At 47.9% G+C, this 20,324-nt stretch overlaps 1 protein-coding gene across 1 annotated transcript in view; it reads left to right on the top strand.

Annotated features, from left to right (window-relative positions):
• The window catches only part of LOC140066025 (uncharacterized), a 50,581-nt gene that overhangs the window by 7,915 nt on the left and 22,342 nt on the right, over positions 1-20,324 (top strand). The window contains 4 exon segments of the mRNA XM_072113589.1: positions 1,586-1,678; positions 13,066-13,156; positions 14,320-15,652; positions 19,090-19,568. Of these exon segments, the coding sequence (XP_071969690.1) occupies positions 1,586-1,678; positions 13,066-13,156; positions 14,320-15,652; positions 19,090-19,568 (1,996 nt within the window).

The following is a 20,324-nucleotide window of genomic DNA, read 5'->3' as shown; positions in this document are numbered from 1 at the left end:
CCCGGAAGTGGCCAGCGCCAATCAGCGGTGCGCTGGCCCTTTAAATCTTTGAGTGCCAGTGCATGCTCTCTAGGGAGAGGTGTGTGAAGGCCGGGGGGAGCCACGCCACGGAGAGGGGCACAGATGTGATCGCGGGGGCACCCATGACAGACAGCAGAAGCATTGCAGTGGGAGGTCGAACACCATGATCAAGTGTTCTCAATGACCCACCTTAGGTGTTGAAACAGGTCTTCTCCACGTCTCCCCCTTTATGTGTATGAAATATAGACAATAAGGGAGACGTCTGTCATGTCCACAAGAACATGTTTGCTCCTGCAGGAAAAGTAGAGAAGGTAAAAAAAACTTTATATAAATATCTTCCATTTCATGTAATGATCCTCCCACGTGTTGTCAGTAATTTGCTTATTGTATAAATAGAAGGGGCGCACTGGGCTTTTTGTGTTCGGTAAAGGAACAGACACTTTCATTTCATATTTAGTCAATAGTTCTATTGGTGTCCGTTATTACACCACGTGGGGCTTCCTTCAGTCTAATCCCTGGTCGGAACTTGACTCCGGAACTGGTCGGAGCCTGACTCCTCCCACACATGTGACAAATCACATGACTATGACATCATCACAGGTCCTATAGCTTCTCCACCCCCCGAAGCCGGACTCCTCCCTTACATAGGGATAATCACATGACTATGACATCATCACAGGTCCTATAGCTTCTCCACCCCTGAAGCCGGACTCCTCCCACACATAGGGACACCATCACAGATCCTTTCCCCCTCTCACATATATCTGGAGCTCTGCAGGCGGAGGTATGTATGTAGTCACCGGTGTTGTCTGTAAGGATTACCGGGGCATCAGTGACCCCTCACTTCTATCTATCTGGTAAAATGTTTACAGTAATTACTGTATGTTATTATGATACGATACAATACAATAGAACCTTATTGATCCCCTGGGGGGAAATAGATTTGTACATAGTGTTGTCGCAGTTGTTATACACAGGACAGACTTAATGTTACAGTTACATACATACACTACGAGAGGCGCGTTCCTACATGTTACTAGTTCCTTAAACGTTTACAGGACAATGAAGGTCAACGAGACCACATTACAATACATAAGGTGAAACAATTACAGTACGAAATACAATAGTGACAGTAACAAGTGGACACAATTTCGACAGACATGCATAAGGGGTACTACAGAAGGGGTGCTGGTGCGGCGCTAACAGTGATTGGGGTAAATCAGTGGTGTCCTGCTGCTGCTATTGGTTTGGCAGAGGAGACATTGCCGTAGCCTCACTTTTGTCAAGTACCGGCGCTTAAGCTGAGCCATGGTACAGAGATCCTCCTGATTTGGCTCTGGTTCTGATTATTTTCATTTCAGAAAAATTTCCTCACTGGCCCGTCAACGATGGACAGAGTCAAAATGTCAGAGAGAATAATACACTTCAACCTCAAGGACGTCATGATGGAGGACCACCAGCCCCTCACATCAGCAGGTAATAGACAGGACTAAATCCACACGTCCTTTCATTATCTGTATGGAAAGAAGGAATTCAGTCTCTGGATGTGTTTCCTACAGGTAGATCCAGTAAGAGAACATCACCGGAGAGATGTCCCAGTCCTCTTCTTCTTCCACAGGATTGTTCAGAGGAGAAATATGTCCCACAGGATCATCAGGTAGATGGAGAAAAGACTTCATGACATCTTCTCTGATCTGTGGAGGATTATTTTATTCATAAAATTATGTATATTGTAAAACCTATGAAATCTTCTTAAAATTGTCTTACTGTAAAATGCCATCCCCATATATAGTCTCTGTGTCATATAACATACCCTATATACTCGTGTATAAGTTGAGTTTTTCAGCACAAAAAATGTGCTGAAAAACCCCACCTCGGCTTACACACGAGTCAATAAAAAAAATAAACGCACATACTCACCTTCCGGCGTGGCTCCCCACGGCTTCTCTTCTCTCTGCTGTAACAGCCGGCAGAGTGGCCGCAGCTCTGCCGGTGCACACTATGTGTCGCTGCTGAATACTTCATAGTCTGTGCCGACGGGCAGCTCTGCCGGCTGTTACAGCAGAGAGAGGAAAGAGGGGGAGCCGCAATGACGGGAGCATCGGGGAGCCATGGCAAGCATCAGGGAGTGAGTATATAAGTTTATTTTTTTATGTGCTGGGCAAACTGGGGGCTGTCTGGCTATATACCACAGAGGGATGTTTTGCTATATACCACAGGTGGCTGTCTGGCTATATACCACAGGTGGCTGTCTGGCTATATACCACAGGTGGCTGTCTGGCTATATACCACAGGGGGCTGTCTGGCTATATACCACAGGGGGCTGTCTGGCTATATAATACAGGGGCAGGCAGGCTATATACCATAGGGGGCTGTCTGGCTATATACCACAGGGGGCTGTCTGGCTATATACCACAGGGGGCTGTCTGACTATATACCACAGGGGGCTGGCAGGCTGTATACTACAGGGGGCTGGCAGGCTTTATACTACAGGGGGCTGGCTGGCTGCATACTACAGGGGGCTGGCTGGCTGCATACTACAGGGGGCTGGCAGGCTATATACTACAGGGGGCTGGCAGGCTGTATAATACAGGGGGCTGGCAGGCTGTATAATACAGGGGGCGGGCAGGCTGTATACTACAGGGGGCTGGCAGGTTACATACTACAGGCGGCTTGCAGGCTATATACTGGGGAGGCTGTGACCAATGCATTTCCCATCCTCAGCTTATACTATAGTCAATTGGTTTTCCCAGTTTTTTGTGTTAAAATTAGGGGTCTCGGCTTATACTCGGGTCGGCTTATATTCGAGTAAAACAAAAGCACGTTAAAAATGAGATATTTCTTGGGTTTTTTGGAATGTGTGCATTCAGTTTCACAATGTACATCTTCAAAATGGGGTAAATGAAGAACAATCCATCTTGAGGATAGTGATATCTCACTTGGGAAGATAACCTGCTTTTGGGACATGGAAGGAAAGGGGCACCTTTTGGCTTTTGGAGAGCAGATTTTGCAGGAATACATTTTAGGAGCTATTATACCTTTGCAGGTTCCCTAGGGTAACTGAATAATAACATTTCCCAACATTCCCTTCTCAATAAATTTATCAAGGGCTACAGAGAATATTTTAAAGGACATCTACCACCACATTTAGGGGTGGTAGACTGCCACCAAATGCATGCTCGTCAACTTAGGGGTGATGGGGTCCTCCTGCCATGTTCCTCCATGTCCGCTACTCCGAAATAAATACTAAAATAATTTCAGTCCTCCGATTCTGGATTTTTAAACTGGGAACCTGGCATCCGTTAGGATTAAACTTGAAATCAAACATTACAGATTTTTACTAATATCTTTTTCTTATATTAACGCAATTTTATTATACTGAAATATTTTTTGAGGACGTAATCCTTGCATTCAGTGTGTCTTTTGGTTATGTAAGGGTTAACTTGAGATGTAATTTGGACTAAAGCATTTCATTGGTGTTTGTTTATTTTAAACAGTGTTTTGCTAATGTGTATTATGCCATGACTAAGAGCAGAGAAGCTCGAAACGCTTAGGCTTTCCTACTCATGTAATGCTTTTACCATCAAGATGAAATAAAGATCTTGGGGCACATTTATCAGGACCTCTGCGCCACGCCCTGAAATAATCACAAATGCTAGTGCAACATCCCCCACCGGGGCCTAGCCTTTTCTCGGGGCCCGGAATACCGAAGTGGCTGGCGGTTGCGGCCAAGGCACGCTAGTGTCACGGTGCTAGGTATGGGAACCGGAGGGCTGTCCTACAGCCTGGCAGGTCTCCAGCAGGTGGTGTTGGCAAGAAATGATGAGGGAGAGGCTGCTGTAGTAGTTCTCCCTGGGGCAACCCTTTGGGGTCTGGAGTATGAGTCCCTGTGTGGTGGATAGGGTGCCCGTGATGGTGACAGCCATAGTAGCAGGGATCAGACGGAGGCAGACGTTGTACAAAAATAACTTACAGTTCTTTATGGGAACCGACAGGAACAGTGGATAACGTACCAAACGAATCTTGACAAATAGTAGCAAATAGATGCACTTGTAGAGGGAACCACAGGGATTGATCGCCAGCCTGGATGCAAGGTCAGGCTGGGGGGTAGCTGTGTCCTAGTAGGACAGCTTGTCCTGGGTTACTTCAGATATCACCCTTGAAGGTAGGATGATACCCCTTTACTCTCACTAACTCCTCAGAGCTATACTGTCTCACTGCTCTGTCTGACTATTCTGTCTAACTCTACTGACTGGACTAGACTGACCTCTAGAACTTTCCTGACCAGGGGTTTTATTACTCCCACTGGTCAGGTGGTGGTTACTCCTCCAATTGCATCCCAGCTTACAATACAATATGAGAACAGGTGTGATTGGCTGATGGAAAGACATCACATTAAACAATTAACTCCTGCCTTCCCAGGCAGAATCTACCGCTGCAGTGTTCCCTGTGTTGTGTAGTGACCTGCTGTGGGGTTGATCAGACTCCACACAGGTTGCAGGCTACATATTGGGACGTATTCGCAACAACCCCTCTGTCTTGAATCGGCAGGGGTGTTGCATACCCCCGGGGCAGTTGAAAGAGCCTCCCTCGTCTTGACTATTGACTGGATAGGGCACAGAGGACCCACTGCTGGGTGGTGTCATGTACTGTAATCCATTCCTTGCACCAAGGCCTGTATATTTGTTTATGAACACTTTTTCCCTGGCGACAAATATATAGCATATGTGTATTACATTGGCATATGTGATACAATAAGACATTGTACAATTTACCTGCTGACTGACATTCTTACCCTTGTGTGATTGGCATCCAGTTGCTACAGCTTTAGCACCCCCGGTCCCCTAAGGACCCGAAGTTTACGGACCACCCCCACTTACGAAGCTTCGGTTTGAGGAATAAGATTGCGGTCAGGGTTTACATGAAAACGGTCCGACACAGCCACCCTACTGTCTGAAAAGCCTATGAAAAGGTTACTGCTAACTACTGACAATAGATGGCAGTTGTGCAAACATTAAATAACTTTCATTGGCTTTAGCAGCCCAATGGGTAAGTGCTTGAACATTACAAACGTTACATGAGAAGAGCTACTCAGGGTAACAATAGCAAAGTGCCACAAAATGTCCATTTTCCTGTGGAGAAAAGGCATAAATGCAAACAGAATGCCTCAATCCTGCAAATAAAGAACATTCAGTGCATTACAAAAGTCATTAGCAACTTTTCCTTGTAGTAACTGGCTAAAAGTCTCTTAGAAGGCTTTTGAAGAAAAAGTCCATCTTCTAGGCACAGCCCTTGACGTGGGAAAAAGTGCAGTAAACAAAGGGTCTACTCTGGATGTAAAGGAACAGAATCCTTTGGTAGTTATCTCTGCTTCAGCAGAGGTGGATGCTTATGTAACATATAATACTGGTAAGCAGTTCAAGGAGAGTCTCTTGACTGAGGTAAATAAAGGGAAGAGTCCCAGGAAAGTTTCTGGCTCTATGGGTTAGGGGCGCTTAGCCCAACTGGGAATAGCAGATAAAGAACATTATTTACAATATACACAGTACCTGGAGAGGGATACAGCCCATCAGGGGTTACTCAGAATCTGAATTGCAGTCTGTAGGAGTGAGTACTTCAGGATCGGCAAAGCAGACAGCCTTCGGCTATCGATCTTTCTATTGGGACAGCTGGTACTCCTGTACATATGCAGGAGGTTTCCCCTTTGTCTCTCGCTGAGATCTCCTGAGTTCCTGTTGAGAGAAAATTACCATTTCTTCATTGTCGTCTCCGGAATCAGGCACTGGAGTAGGGATCTCAGGCTCCTCGGAGATGACAGGGGCAACAAGTTCTAGGACATGGTCATCCTCCACAGCCAGCAGCACTGGAGTAACTCTCGCTGGAGTAGAGACAATCACACAAAGTTGAGGCACAGTCACAAGTTCAAGGAAACTGGGGGTAGAGGAACACAATAGGGCTCTTGGACTAGAAGTTGGAGTCCTAGGACTTGACACAGGGGTGAAGGATCGTAGACATCTCTTCAGCCGGTTCCTGTGTACCCGGATTGATGGACGGTCTCCTCTTGAAATCTCTTAGACTTCAGGGGAGAGACTGTCCCTAACTAGGTATGGCTCACACTCCCATCGCCCATCTAAATTACTGGTGGGATGGTTGTTTTTCAGCCACACTCGTTCTCCGGGGGCAAGGGGCTCAGCACAGGCATTGCGGTCAAAGTCTCTCTTTTGCTTGTCTCGGGCCTCTTCCACCTGAAGATCGGCAATTTCTCTGGCATCCGCCAGGCGCCTCTGATCACAATCAGTGTGAGGGAGTAGAGATTGGGAATCGGGGTTTTCCATGTCCAGGGCCATATCGGCAGGGAGATGGCCATGTCACTCGAACATCAAGTAGTAGGGAGTGTATCCTGTGGAGCAATGGGTGGTATTATTGTACAGGTATACTAGCTCCGGTAGTAACTTTGGCCAGTCAGCCCTTTTTGAAGGAGTCAGGGTTCTCAGCATGGTGATGAGAGTCTGGTTCATCTTCTCACAGAGCCCATTGCCCTGAGGATGGTAGGCTGTGGTTCTCAGCTTCTTACAGCCATAGAGGGTACACAGCTCCTGGAACACTTGTGAGTCGAATGCAGTTCCCTGGTCTGTAAGGATTTTATCCGGACAGCCATAAGGGAGGATGAAGCTCTTCAACAGGGCCGCTGCGGTGGTCCTGGTGGACAAGTCTCTGACTGGTCCTGCAACCACAAACTTGGCCTAATGGTCGATTATTGTCAAGGCATAAGTGTGACCGGATCTGCTGGCTCCAACTTCACGTGATCCAGAGCCAGAATCTCCAAAGGCCGTTGGCTCACAATGGGATGTAGAGGAGCCCTTTGATTGTGTCGCTCTCCTCGAGCGATGGCGCAGGCTGGGCATTCCCGGCACCAGGCCTCGATGTCGGGCTTCATGTTCACCCAGTAGAAGCGCTTCCGGAGGGTAGCTTCGGTCTTCTGAGTGCCAAAGTGTCCAGACTGGTAGTGGTACATATCCAGCACTATCTTGGCATCCCTCCGGGGAATCACAATCTGGTACAGTCGGTCATAGATGATATGATCCAGAGTTCTCCTTTTCAGTAGGCCCTGATGCATACTCAGAGTCTTCCTCTGGCGCCACAATTGGGATAATTCCCCATCGGTCCTCCTCCGACGAATCCGTTCAGGCACTCGCCCACTAGAGAGATAGTCCATAAGTTCTCCTATGGTGCGGCCATCAGCCTGCAGACTCATCCAGAGGTCTTTTTCTGCCGGCGGCACAGACTCTTCTGGCGGGGTAGCTGGTACTGTTTCTGAGGGTAAGGAGTAGACTCTCTGGGCCTCTTGGTGCATAAACCGGGCATAGAACCCTGGCATTTCCACATCTTCCCACTGAGCATCCGTGGAGGGCCCCTCCCACTGGACAGCGAGTCGGGACAGAGCATCAGCATTGTCGTTGGTCTTGCCAGCCCGGTACTTGATAGTGAAGTTGAAATTTGCTAACCTGGAAGCCCATCGCTGCTCCAGGGCTCAGGATTTTGAAGACTTAGCCAGATGGTGGAGGTGCTCCTCGTAGTTCTTGGAGTAGATGATTATGTCATCCAAGTACAGGAGGACGGTCTTGAAGTTCCAATGACCCAAACATCTCTCCATTAACCTTTGAAACGTGCCCGGGGCGTTGCATAGGCCGAAAGGCATGTTGTTGAACTCAAACAGGCCCATTGAGGTGGTGAAAGCTGTCTTCTCCCTATCTTCAGGCACCAGGGCCACTTGCCAATAGCCACTGGCGGACCTCGGCGCAGCGGCGCCACCTGGTGGACATCGGGCGCAGGACCTTCATGAATCGCCGGAAGACCCGAACGCTCGTCAGAGAAGCTGCCGCTGGAACGCGAATGGACCAGGTAAGTAAATGTGCCCCATGGTGTCTGCCAGGTTAGTGACTTGTTCTGCTAGGACAGCAACTTCCGCAGACACGGGAGGCAGTGATGTCGGCTGTGTTGGATGACAAGCTAGAGCAGTGTCCTCCATTTCCACGGATTCAGGATCTTTCTGCGGTCCAGTGGGCAGTCGGTCCCTTAATATATCAATGGCAATTTTCTTGAACTCAAGAAAGGAGGCCTGGGCATGTTGAGTAGAGATTATCTTTAGTTGACACCTTTGATTTCTATCAACAAGTCCATTAATGAATTGTTCCCTTAGGGTTTGGTCAGAGTTTTCAGTCTCTTTGGGATCAAGGCGAGTTATGGCCTTCCATGTCTCATGTAGGGGAGAGGGCAAAGTCTCTGAGGGACTCTTGAGGCTTTTGTCTTTTCCCGAAGAATTTCTGCTTCAACTCTGAAGCAAGACATTTGTCAAAGGTGTTGCGCAGCCTATTGAGAATTTGGACCACATTCTGGCGCTGTTCTCAGGGCCAAGACTTGACTTCCCGGATAGCGGGTCCCTTTAACTGCCCGGTTAGAATGCCCACTTTCTGTTCCTCTGTGAGCGGATACAGGGCGAAGGTAGCTAACAACTTGGCTCTGAATTCAGGGAGAGTGTGTAATTCTCCCTTGTAGTGTGGTAACCAGGGGGCCCCCAGATAGTAAGGCATAGTCAGAGGCATCATGGTGGGAGTCTCGGGGACACTGGCTGTAGCAGGGCTGAAGGGACTCTCTGGCGGGCTTAACATGCTCAGGTCCCCTGAGGAGGGACCAGGGGACGATACCTTCTCCGGACCCGTATCCTCGTCCTGGGCTGACATGATTGAGCTAGCCTAATAAGGCCTAAGGGGTACACAATGTCCGTTGCTATGGGCGATGGCCAGTACTGGGGAATTGGGCACTATAGAGCACAGTCACTATTCCCTGGGAGGTGAGCCAATTAACCTAGCGTCGGAAACCATTTCTACCCCCCTTTAACTCCCCAGCGGTACTCACTCAGGATGAGCCGTGGTGACAGGACAGCTCCGGTGATGTACCGCGCTGCAACTATGCAGCGGCGGGGTTATCATACACGAGCGCCAGTGTATGATAAATATGCCCCATTGTGATCTTACTTAGGTGCCTCGGACAACTTCTTTCTTGCTGTTTACAGCTTTCACTGTCAGGGTCGAGGTAGTGGACCCACTGTACCACTGAAAGCAATGATACAAGCCGACACCTAGGAGCGGAGTCTAAGTGGTTTTTACCAGAGCCTGTCGCAAAGTGGGTTGGACTTGCTGCGGCAGGATACCACCAGGTCGCTCCACAGACGAAACTTGCTAGCGGTGACCAAGGTTGAGGTACAGAGTCAACAGTCAAAATCGGAGTAATTGTCAGGCGGAAGGTGAGGACAGGCGGCATAGGTTCGGATTCGGGGATGTAGAAGAAGATCAAGACAAGCGGCAAAGAATCGAAGTCAGGAACGTAGCAGGAGGTCACAACAGCTAAAACACAGATAGTCAAGGAACGCTTTCTCAATGGCATAAGGGCACAAAGATCCGGCGGGGCATGAGGGAAGAGGTTGGCTATTTATAGATTGTCAGGTGGCCAGCGGCAATTAGTGGTGCGCTGGCCCTTTAAATCTCAGGCTCCCGGCATGTGCGCACCCTAAGAGGAGGGGATGCACGCGCTGGAGCGAGAAGACCGCCACTGGAGCGCAGCGGGGTATGTGAACCTGCTGCTGGTGTGACGGGTCTTTTACCAACACTTCCATGGCAGGAACATCAGTAGACACAGAGAGAGGAAGAGGTAAGTGTGAATGTCGTCCATAAACAACAAAGAAAGGAGCAGCACCGGCAGACTCCGAGTCCAGAGAGTTGTAGGGGAATTTTGCCCATGGCAGTAGAGTGGACCAGTCGTCCTGTTAGGTGGAGATAGCAGCAGCCCAGGGTCTGATTAACCCTCTTAACTTGCCCATTGGACTGTGGAGGGTACACTGAGGAGAAGTCCAGCATCACTTTGAAGTTGACCGCACAGGGATTGCCAGAAATGGGAAACAAACTGGACCCCATGATTTGAGACAATGTGCAGGGGAAGTCCATGAAGCCGGAAGATATGGAGGAAGCAACAGGCTAGCAAGACGAGACGAAGGTAGACCAGGCAGAGGAATAAAGGACACCTTAGAAAACCGATCTCGTACCACCCAAATGATTGTATTACTGGAAGAAGATGTGAGATCCATAATAAAGTACATGGCTATGTGAGTCCATGGGCAACCGGGTATCATCAACAGCAGGAGCAGACCTGCTGGCTTGAGAAGTGACGACTTGTTAGGGGCACACAAAGTCTGTCCTTGACCAGATCTTGCCACCAGTAGAAACAAGATATGAGAGCGACAGATCTCTTCACACCAGGGTGCCCAGCCACACAAGAGCAATGTCCCCAAGTTAATATCCTCCTCCGTAGAGCGGATCGGACATAGGTCTTGCCAGGAGGAAGCTGCCGTAGATCCACAGGAGTGACAACAAACAACGTTCAGGAGGAACAATGTGTCTAGGAACGGGTTCTTCCCCAATTACGTCAGTGGCATGGGAGAGGGCATCGGCCTTACATTTCTGTCCTGCAGAGAATGTTATCAAAAAATTGAAACTGGGGAAGAAAAGGGACCAGCGAGCCTGTTGTGGATTGAGACACTAAGCATTCTGGAGATACAGGAGGTTTTTGTGATCAGTATAGATACTGACTGGATGAAGAGCTCCCTCCAGAAGATAATGGCACTCTTCCAAAGCAAGTTTTATGGCCAGAAGCTCCCAATCACCAATAAAGTAGTTAATCTCTGCAGGTCTTAGAGAAGAAGCCGCACGTGAGGGTTCAACCTTTGGGCCCTTTCTGGGTGAGAACAGCTCCAGCACCAACCAAGGAGGCGCCAACCTTGAGCAGGAACTGTTTCTCAGTATCGGGCTGGTTGAGAACAGAAGCAGAGGCAAAGGCAGAGCTCAGTTTGGAGAAAGCTTCTTCAGCCGCCGGAGGCCACAGCTTAGGATTGGCGTTTCTCTTTGTCAGTGCCGCAATGGGAGACACGAGGGAGGAGAAATGCGTAATGAACTGCCGATAGTAATTAGCGAAGCCCAGGAATCTCTGGATAGCACAAAGTCCTACTGGGCAAGGCCACTGAAGTACCGCAGATAACTTGATAGGATCCATCTGTAGTCCTTTGTCAGAGATGAGGTAACCGAGGAATGTCAATGATGAAACTGACACTTCTCAAGTTTGGTGTTTAGGCACCTGAGAACTTGTCGTACCTGAATCTGATGGGACTCGAGGTCTGCAGAGAACACTAGGATATCGTTCAGGTAGACCACAACACAGTATATAGCAAATCTCTGAAAATGTTGTTGATGAACTCCTAGAATACAGCTGGTGCATTAGAGTCCAAACGGCGTGACGAGATACTCAAAATGCCCATTAGGAGTATTGAAGGCGGTCTTCCACTCATCGCCTTCCCAGATATGGATGAGGTTATATGCCCCATGTAGGTCTAGTATGGTAAAGACCTTGGCTCCACGTAGGCAATCGAAAAGTTCTGTGATCAAAAGCAATGGGTAGCGACTCTTCAGTGTAGGGTTAAGGCCACAATAGTCTATGCATGGACGGAGTGAGCCATCCTTTTTGGACACAAAAAAGAACCCTGCATTGGCAGGAGAAGAGGACCTGTGTATAAACCCCTTCTGCAGGTCCTCCTTCAACAAGGTGGTCTCAGCAGATGATGCCTGGGCTGGTTCCTCAAAGATGGCCCGGAATTCCGTGAGGAACGCGGTGATGTTGGCAACGACCGGGTTGTTCCTATCCCAGAGGGGGGTGGCCCATGCCAGGGCTTTCCCGGAGAGTAGACTGACCACAAATGCCACCTTAAGCCTCTCTGTGGGGAACTGCGGTGGCATCAGCTCAATGTGCAGTGAGCACTGGGTGATGAAGCCCCTGCACGACTTGGCGTCTCTGTCATGTTTGGACTGCATGGGGTTCAGTAGAAGGCAGAGTAGCTGCTGTAACAGATGGTGCCGTAGGAACAGGATGCTGCTGGGTGATCAGAAATTGCTGCATGATGGCGGTGAGATGAGAAAGTTGCTTGTCCTGCACGGCAATCTGCTGAGACTGCTGAGCCACGATGGTGGTGAGGTCAACCAGTTTTGGCAAGGGAACCTTGGTGGGATCCATGGCCGGATCTTACTGTCAGGATCGGGGTAGTAGACCCTGCGAGCTATGTCGCTAGCCGACACCTGGGAGCAGGATCTAAGTGACACCTGGTTTTCACCAGAACCCATCACAAAGCGGGTTATACTTGCTGCGGCGGGATACCTCACAGGCGCGACTTGCTAACGGTGGCAGCCAAGGCGAGGTATAGAGTCAACAGTTGTTGTCAGGCGAAAGGTCAGGACAGGATCGGAGTCGGGAAGGAGCGGAAGGTCAAGACCGGCGGCAAAGAATCAATGTCAGGAACATAGTAGGAGTTCACAACGGGTACTGCACAGACAGTAAGGGAATGCTTTCTCAATGGTATAAGGGCACAAAGATCCGGCGGAGCATAAGTTGCCTATTTATAGATCAGATGGCCAGCGCCAATTAGTGGTGCACTGGCCCTTTAAATTTCAGCCGGCCGGCAAACAAGCTCTAGGAGGCGGGTGCGTGCTGCAGTGAGAAGACCATCGCTGGAGCACGGCGAGGTAAGTGAACCCTGTGAGGGGGCACAGGGAGGCACATTGATGCGCCTGCAACCTGGGACATGGGTCGCAGGAGCACCCGTGACATTCTCTTTGCACTCCAAATGACGAGTTTTCTTTATTCTTAGTTTTTGTTTTGTTTTGAATTAAAACCTGTATGAAAAAAAGGCTTGGTTTCATGCACAACCAGTTAGGGAGGGCAAAATGCTATAGTAAGTATTGGATGTTTCCCTTTAAAGATCTGGTGGAGCAATCCCTAGTAAAATTCTTTAGGCCTCTCAAGACTTTTAGTAAAGGGGTACACAGGGTCACAGATTCATCTGCCCTGAGTGGAGGACAGATTTTATAGTGTCCAAGTTGTGGGTTAAAAAGAACCTTCTTCATTGTCTGGTGACTTTTCCAATTTTCACCCTTTTTCTTGTATCAGGGTGAAGATGTGAAAAATATTCTTGCTCCAGAGACATATGTGAGGGGCGATGAGCGATGTAAGGAGGAGATTCCTACAGGTAACTGCCCGGGTGAGTAGTAACCACTAGATAAAGCAGAGACGAGTGATAACACAATACAGAACATGGAGACATAGACTAAGAAAAGCTGGAAGGTGGGAGCTATGAGGGTCAGGAATACTGCTCACCAGGACCTCGGAGGAAGAGGCTGAGATGTTACATCAGTAATAATACAGAACCTTATGGTAAGCAGGAAAGAGTTTTCTCACAGGCAATGTTCATTTTTTGCAGATGACTGTACGAAGAGCTCAGAGGAACATATGATATCAGAATCTGAAGCAGAGGAACCTTATATGATAGTAGATACATCCGAAGAGCAGGACAACATCCCAGATGAATCCTCAGACCTTCACAGGACCAATCCATCGCCTGATCCTATTAAATTGGATCTATCTACAGAATCATCAGGAACTGCAAAGAACATTATCATAAGTCATACAGAGGAACTGCTATTTATATGTTCAGAATGTGGGAAAAGTTATACAGAAAAAATAAATCTTTTAACACATCAAAGAATTCGCACGGGGGAGAAGCCATTTTCATGTTCAGAATGTGGAAAAAAAAATCAGTTTCAGAAATCATATCTTGCCAGACATCAGAGCATTCACACAGGGGAGAAGCCGTATTCATGTTCTGGGCAAACTGCTATAGTAAGTTTTGGATGTTTCCCTTTATAGATCTGGTGGAGCAATCCCTAGTAAAATTCTTAGGCCTCTCAAGACATTTAGTAAAGGGGTACACAGGGTCACAGATTCATCTGCCCTGAGTGGAGGACAGATTTTATAGTGTCCAAGTTGGGGGTTAAAAAGAACCTTCTTCATTGTCTGGTGACTTTTCCAATTTTTCACCCTTTTTCTTGTATCAGGATGAAGATGTGAAGAATATTACTGCTCCAGAGACATATGTGAGGGGCGATGAGCGATGTAAGGAGGAGATTCCTACAGGTAACTGCCCAGGTGAGTAGTAACCACTAGATAAAGCAGAGACGAGTGATAACACAATACAGAACATGGAGACATAGACTAAGAAAAGCTGGAAGGTGGGAGCTATGAGGGTCAGGAATACTGATCACCAGGACCTCGGAGGAGGAGACTGAGATGTTACATCAGTAATAATACAGAACCTTATGGTAAGCAGGAAAGAGTTTTCTCACAGCCAATGTTCATTTTTTGCAGATGACTGTACCAAGAGCTCAGAGGAACATATGATATCAGAATCTGAAGCAGAGGAACCTTATATGCCTGATCCTATTAAATTGGTTCCATCTACAGAATCATCAGGAACTGCAAAGAACATTATCATAAGTCATACAGGGAAACTGCTATTTATATGTTCAGAATGTGGGAAAGGTTTTACCCTAAAATCAAATCTTAGTAAACATCAGAGAATTCACACGGGGGAGAAGCGATTTTCATGTTCAGAATGTGGAAAAGGTTTTTACCACAAATCACATCTTGCTAGCCATCAGATCATTCACACCGGGGAGAAGCCGTATTCATGTTCAGAATGTGGGAAATGTTTTACTCGAAATGATGAGCTTCGTATTCATCAAATGTATCACACAGGAGAAAAACCATTTTCATGTTCAGAATGTGGAAAAGGTTTTAGGCTGAATTCACATCTTACCAAACATCTGAGAATTCACACAGGGGAAAAGCCATTTTCATGTTCAGAATGTGGGAAATGTTTTCTACGCTCCGGATGTCTTGTTAGACATCAGAGAATTCACACAGGGGAGAAGCCGTATTCATGTACAGAATGTGGGAAATGTTTTCCAACCATGAGAAATCTTGTTAGCCATCAGATCATTCACACCGGGGAGAAGCCGTATTCATGTTCAGAATGTGGGAAAGGTTTTACTCAAAATGATGAGCTCCGTATTCATCAAATGAACCACACAGGAGAGAAGCCATTTTCATGTTCAGAATGTGGAAAAGGTTTTAGGCTAAAATCTCATCTTAACAAACATCTGAGAATTCACACAGGGGAAAAGCCATTTTCATGTACAGAATGTGGGAAATGTTTTCTACACTTCGGAAGTTTTGTTAGACATCAGAGAATTCACACAGGGGAAAAGCCATTTTCATGTACAGAATGTGAGAAATGTTTTCCAACCATGAGAAATCTTGTTATACATCAGAGAATTCACACAGGGGAGAAGCCGTATTCATGTTCAGAATGTGGAAAATGTTTCTCCTACACTGAAACTCTTGTTAGACATCAGAGAACTCACACGGGAGAGAAACCATTTTCATGTTCAGAATGTGGAAAATGTTTTTCCCGCATTACAAATCTTGTTTTACATCAAAGAAGTCACACGGGGGAAAAGCCATTTTCATGTACAGAATGTGGGAAATGTTTTGCCCAGAAACCACATCTTGTTAGACATCTGAGAAGTCACACAGGGGAGAAGCCATTTTCATGTTTAGATTGCGGAAAATGTTTTTCTCAGAAACCGGATTTTGTTAACCATCAAACGCGCGTCCACAGAGGTAAAGCAGAATTCACGTTATAAATCGGGGGGAAATGTTTGGGCAACAGATCGCAGATGTTTTAGCCTTAGATTGTGTGACGTACTAAGAGGAACACAATTCCAAGTCATATCTATATTTAATTTTAAGATCTAAGAACTTGTTACTAGTTACCAGACATTTACTTATAAAATATAATTGTCGCTGCCCCATCTTTAAAGAAATTATGATGATGAAACAGACAGCTTGGTCTCTCTTTATAGTGGCTGAAGAAATCAGAAATAACTTCATTATACACCTTAACACTAGGGATGGACTTGGCCCTGACAGTGTTTTCTGATGTAGTGCTGAGGCTTTTCCACATTTCCTGCTGAGGCATCTCAGGATTGATAGCAGTGCAAAAGTGACACTACATGGAGCACAGGCTGCCAAAAATGCAGTTTGTCCTGTGGTCTGAGGATGATAGAATGAAGAGAAGTTCAACTTGAAATCTAACAGCTTAAAGAGCGCTATTAGCTGGAACAGCCTTCCCCTTTCCCTTTTTGGCAGGATAGCGGCGGTAAAAATGACTATCCTGCCTAAGCTGCTTTATCTTTTCGAGACGTTACCAGTATCGGTGTCACTGGGCGCTATTACACTTTATATGGGCGAAGAAGAGACACAGGATCTCTAGGACTGTTTTGATCTCTCACAAATCCAAGGGGGGGGGGGTTATCAGTGCCGGATATAACCAGGTATTACTGGGCGACACACAGGTGACGTATTCCGGCATGGTCCACCCTGTTGGCATTTTCTAAATGGATGGAGATAGGGTGAAAGGGAGCCAACCACAATTTTTCTAACTCCTATTTCTGGCCTAAAGAGGCACCCGCGTTACCCAGCTCTCAGCTAGGCCCTATTTCATTCACAATAAAATTATGGAGTTGGGGGGACTCTTCAGCACATCTTCTGGACATGTCCATTCATACAGCCTTTTGGCAGAAGATGGAGACTCTCCTCCAGGCGGTGGTAGCGGTGGATATTCCACTCTCTCCTTTATTTTACCTGTTGAATGTCTCCCCTCAGCCCATGGCCAAGACAGCTAATAAACTGAGTTTACACATCCTCACGGCTGCGAGGTGTTTGATAGCGTAATTCTGGAAAAGGCAAGCCCCTTCCCTCTCGAATGGACCTACTCTCCAGGGTAAGGGAAACTCGCAGTATGGAATCCCTGACTGCCTCCCTGAATAATCGCATTTCATTGTTTGATAAAACATGTGAGCAATGGGATCGCTTCTGGGTAGAAGAGCTGGAGGGAGAGTGATATAGATACCCCCTTTTGAAATGTTATTTGTTGTTATTGTTAAGTATGAATGGCTTTTTTTTGTCCTTTTCTACGTCCTCCAGGTCCCTCCAATGTAGGAGAAAGATATCGCAGTTTGAATCTACCCACAGATTTTTAGACGGAGACTTGTAGAAATGAAATATCTTGGGGGACTTGGGCCTGTTGGGTATAATTTTAATGGCTTTGTCTGCATAGCTTTAATATTATGGGAACATTATACTGTTAGGCTTAGGTTTGGAGCCTCTTGTTATGCCAATGGAAAGTGCAATTTTTAACATTCCATGGGACAAACTCTGTCTTACTGTCGTATTATTATTGAAAAATATGTACTTGATAATTCCTGTTATGTCTTTTTTGAAAAATGATAATAAAAATACAATCATAAAAAAAAGAGTGCTATTAGGCCGTCATAGAGAACTTATCATCTGCCACCCAAGCATTGGAACTTCTGGATTATATTAGCAGATCAGTAATAAAGTCCAAGGGAACCAGACAGTTTTTTATTTCGACCCCAAGGTAGAATTTTCTGCCTTTTGGAAGCACGAGTGTACCCGAGTCCTAGAAGCGCGCGCGCCAGCTTCAAAAGGATTTGCGACATTCCTGAGTATTCCTGCAGTCCAGTGTGTTCCTGTGTTGCCATGTTCCTATGTTACCAGAGTCCCTCCGTGTTCCTGTGTTACCAGAGTTCCTTCGTGTTGCTGTGTTCCTGATTTCCTGTGTCCCGTGTGGCTGTGTTCCCTTTCCCATCTGCCTGGACCTCCCGTTGCTGACCCCGCATTGGACATGACCTTGCATCTCTGCCGCCGGCCCTGAACTTGTGCCTGGACCCGACCACGAGACTGTCTTCTGTTAAGGTACCTCGACCTCAGCTGCCACCACGGGCTAGTCGCACCTGTGGAACGACCTGGTGGTACCCTGCCTCAAGACCATCTTGCTTTGCAGCGGGCTCTTTTGAAGACCAGGTGCCACTTAGATTCCGGTCCCAGGTATCGGCTAGTACCACCTCCCGCGGTGGTCCAGAGGATCCACTCATCCCGAATCCTGACAGTAAGATCCGGGGCCGAGGTTCTGCTTCCCGGTCTGCCCAATCTTGCCACCATTGTGGTTCAGCAATCCCGCCGGTTGTCACTTAACGCGACCAGCTGGGACAGGTCACCGCCATGCTGCAACAGCTGCTAGCTGCTCAACATCAGCAACAGAATCCAGAGACTGCTCCCGCAGCTGCTGCTACCCCAACCTGTCTTCCTGCCGCTGAACCTAGGCTACGGCTGTCTATGCCCAACCCATGTCTATGTAACCCAGTGCTGAAGTCATGCCATCTCAATTTGTCACAGAGCGATCCAAAGTGGCATTCATCGTCAGTCTCCTCTCCGGGAAAGCCCTGGCCTGGGCTACCCCTGTTTGGGACAGAGATGACCCGGTCACGGCTACTCTCACGACATTTCTGGTGGAGCTCCAGTTCGTGTTTATAGAACCTGCACGAGCCTCCTCGGCTGACTGCGCTGTTGAATCTGCGCCAGGGGAACACTTCTGTGGGGGAATATGCTGTCTAGCTCTATACCCTGGGAACTCTCCTGGAAAAACACGGCCCTGTCCGCAGCTTTTAAAAAGGGACTCTCCTCTCACGTTAAGTACGCTCTGGCCGCTCGTGATCTGCCGTCTATCTACCCTAAGTGGTCTCCTTACCCTGGCAACCCGGATTGACATTCGGTTAAGGGAGCGTGCTGAAGAGTTACGCCTGAAGCAACCCCAAGCCTGCCCACGACGCCTTCCTCACCTGGCTCCTGCTTTCCAATGGCCGCTCCAGCCTCCGGTCGTACCATCTGCAGAGGAGCCTATGGAGGTGGACAGAGCCAGACTCTCTTCCCAGGAGCACATCGGAAGACGCCAGGGAAACTTCCTTGGGTCCTGCCCTATCCGTCCCCAGCGTCTGGGAAACTCCAGCACCTAGGGTTCTTGGGAGAAGTGTCCCTAGGTGTAAGCAAAGCTTCTGCACACCTCATTATTCCAGTGCTTCTCAGCACCCAGTTCCAGGTCTCTCCCTTCTTGGACTCCGGTTCTGCAGGGAACTTCTTGGATGCCGCTCTTGTCTCCTGGCATCACATCCCCGTGGTTTGACTCTAGAAGCCCTTAGTCATCTCCTCTGTCAGTGGCAAAATCCTCTCTGATTCGGTCCAGTACTGCATCAAGCCTTTGTCCTTGCAGGACGGTGTGCTGCACAAGGAGAGACTGTCTTTTTATTTTCTACCACGGTCCACGCCCTCCATCCTGTTGCGTCTACCATGGTTGCAGCTCCATGCTCCCGTTCTTAAGTGGAAGATGGGGGAGATCCTTCAGTGGGGTCCTGATTGCCAGTCTCGCTGTGTGGAGATACCTCATCCAGTACCAGTTTTGGTTTCTTCTGTGACTCTCAAGCCCCTGGAGGGTCTTCCCGCTTGCTATAAGGACTTTTTTGACGTCTTCTCGAAGGAGCAGGCCGAGACGTTGCCGCCTCACTGCTCCTATGACTGTCCTGGGGATCTGCTGCCGGATACGTCCCCTCTGCGGGGCCGTGTGTACCCACTCTCAGTACCAGAAACCGCAGCCATGTTGGACTATGTCAAAGAAAACCTGCAGAGGGGATTCATACGTAAGTCCTCTTCTCCGGCTGGTGCAGGCTTTTTCTTTGTGACCAAAAAGGAAGGGTGACTCCATCCATGAATTGACTACCGCGGACTTAACAAGGTCACAGTTAAGAACCGCTATCCATTGCCGTTGATCACGGATATGTTTGACCGTCTTCGTGGAGCCAAGTTCTTCTCCAAATTGGATCTTCGTGGGGCCTACAAATTCATTCGTATCCGCCAGGGAGACAAGTGGAAGACTGCTTTTAACACCCGTGATGGACACTTCGAGTACCTGGTAATGCTGTTTGGACTCTGTAACGCACCTGCCATCTTCCAGGAATTTGTTAATGACATCTTTAGAGACTTGCTTTATGTCTGTGTAGTGGTCTATTTGGATGACATTATGGTATTCTCTCCGGACCTTGAGACCCACATACGGCAAGTCCTCAGTCGTTTAAGGGCCAATTGCCTTTACGCTAAACTTGAGAAGTGCCAATTCCATCAGCGGAGTCTTCCATATCTCGGCTATATCCTCTCCGAAAGAGGTCTCCGGATGGATCCTGCCAAGCTATCTGCAGTTCTTCAGTGGCCTCGCCCTGTAGGACTACGCGCTATACAGTGGTTTCTGGGCTTCGTGAATTACTACCGGCAGTTCATCCCGCACTTCCCCTCTCTGGTGTTTCCTATTGTGGCACCCACCAAGAAGGGTGCCAACCCCCGTCTCTGGCCTTCGACAGCTGAGGAGGCCTTCAAGAACTTAAAGTCTATATTTTCTTCAG

The sequence above is a fragment of the Engystomops pustulosus genome, chromosome 6, assembly GCF_040894005.1.
Source record: "Engystomops pustulosus chromosome 6, aEngPut4.maternal, whole genome shotgun sequence".
NCBI lineage: Eukaryota > Metazoa > Chordata > Amphibia > Anura > Leptodactylidae > Engystomops > Engystomops pustulosus.
The sequence above is the reverse complement of the archived record's forward strand: the minus strand, read 5'-3'. Positions and strand labels throughout refer to the sequence as shown.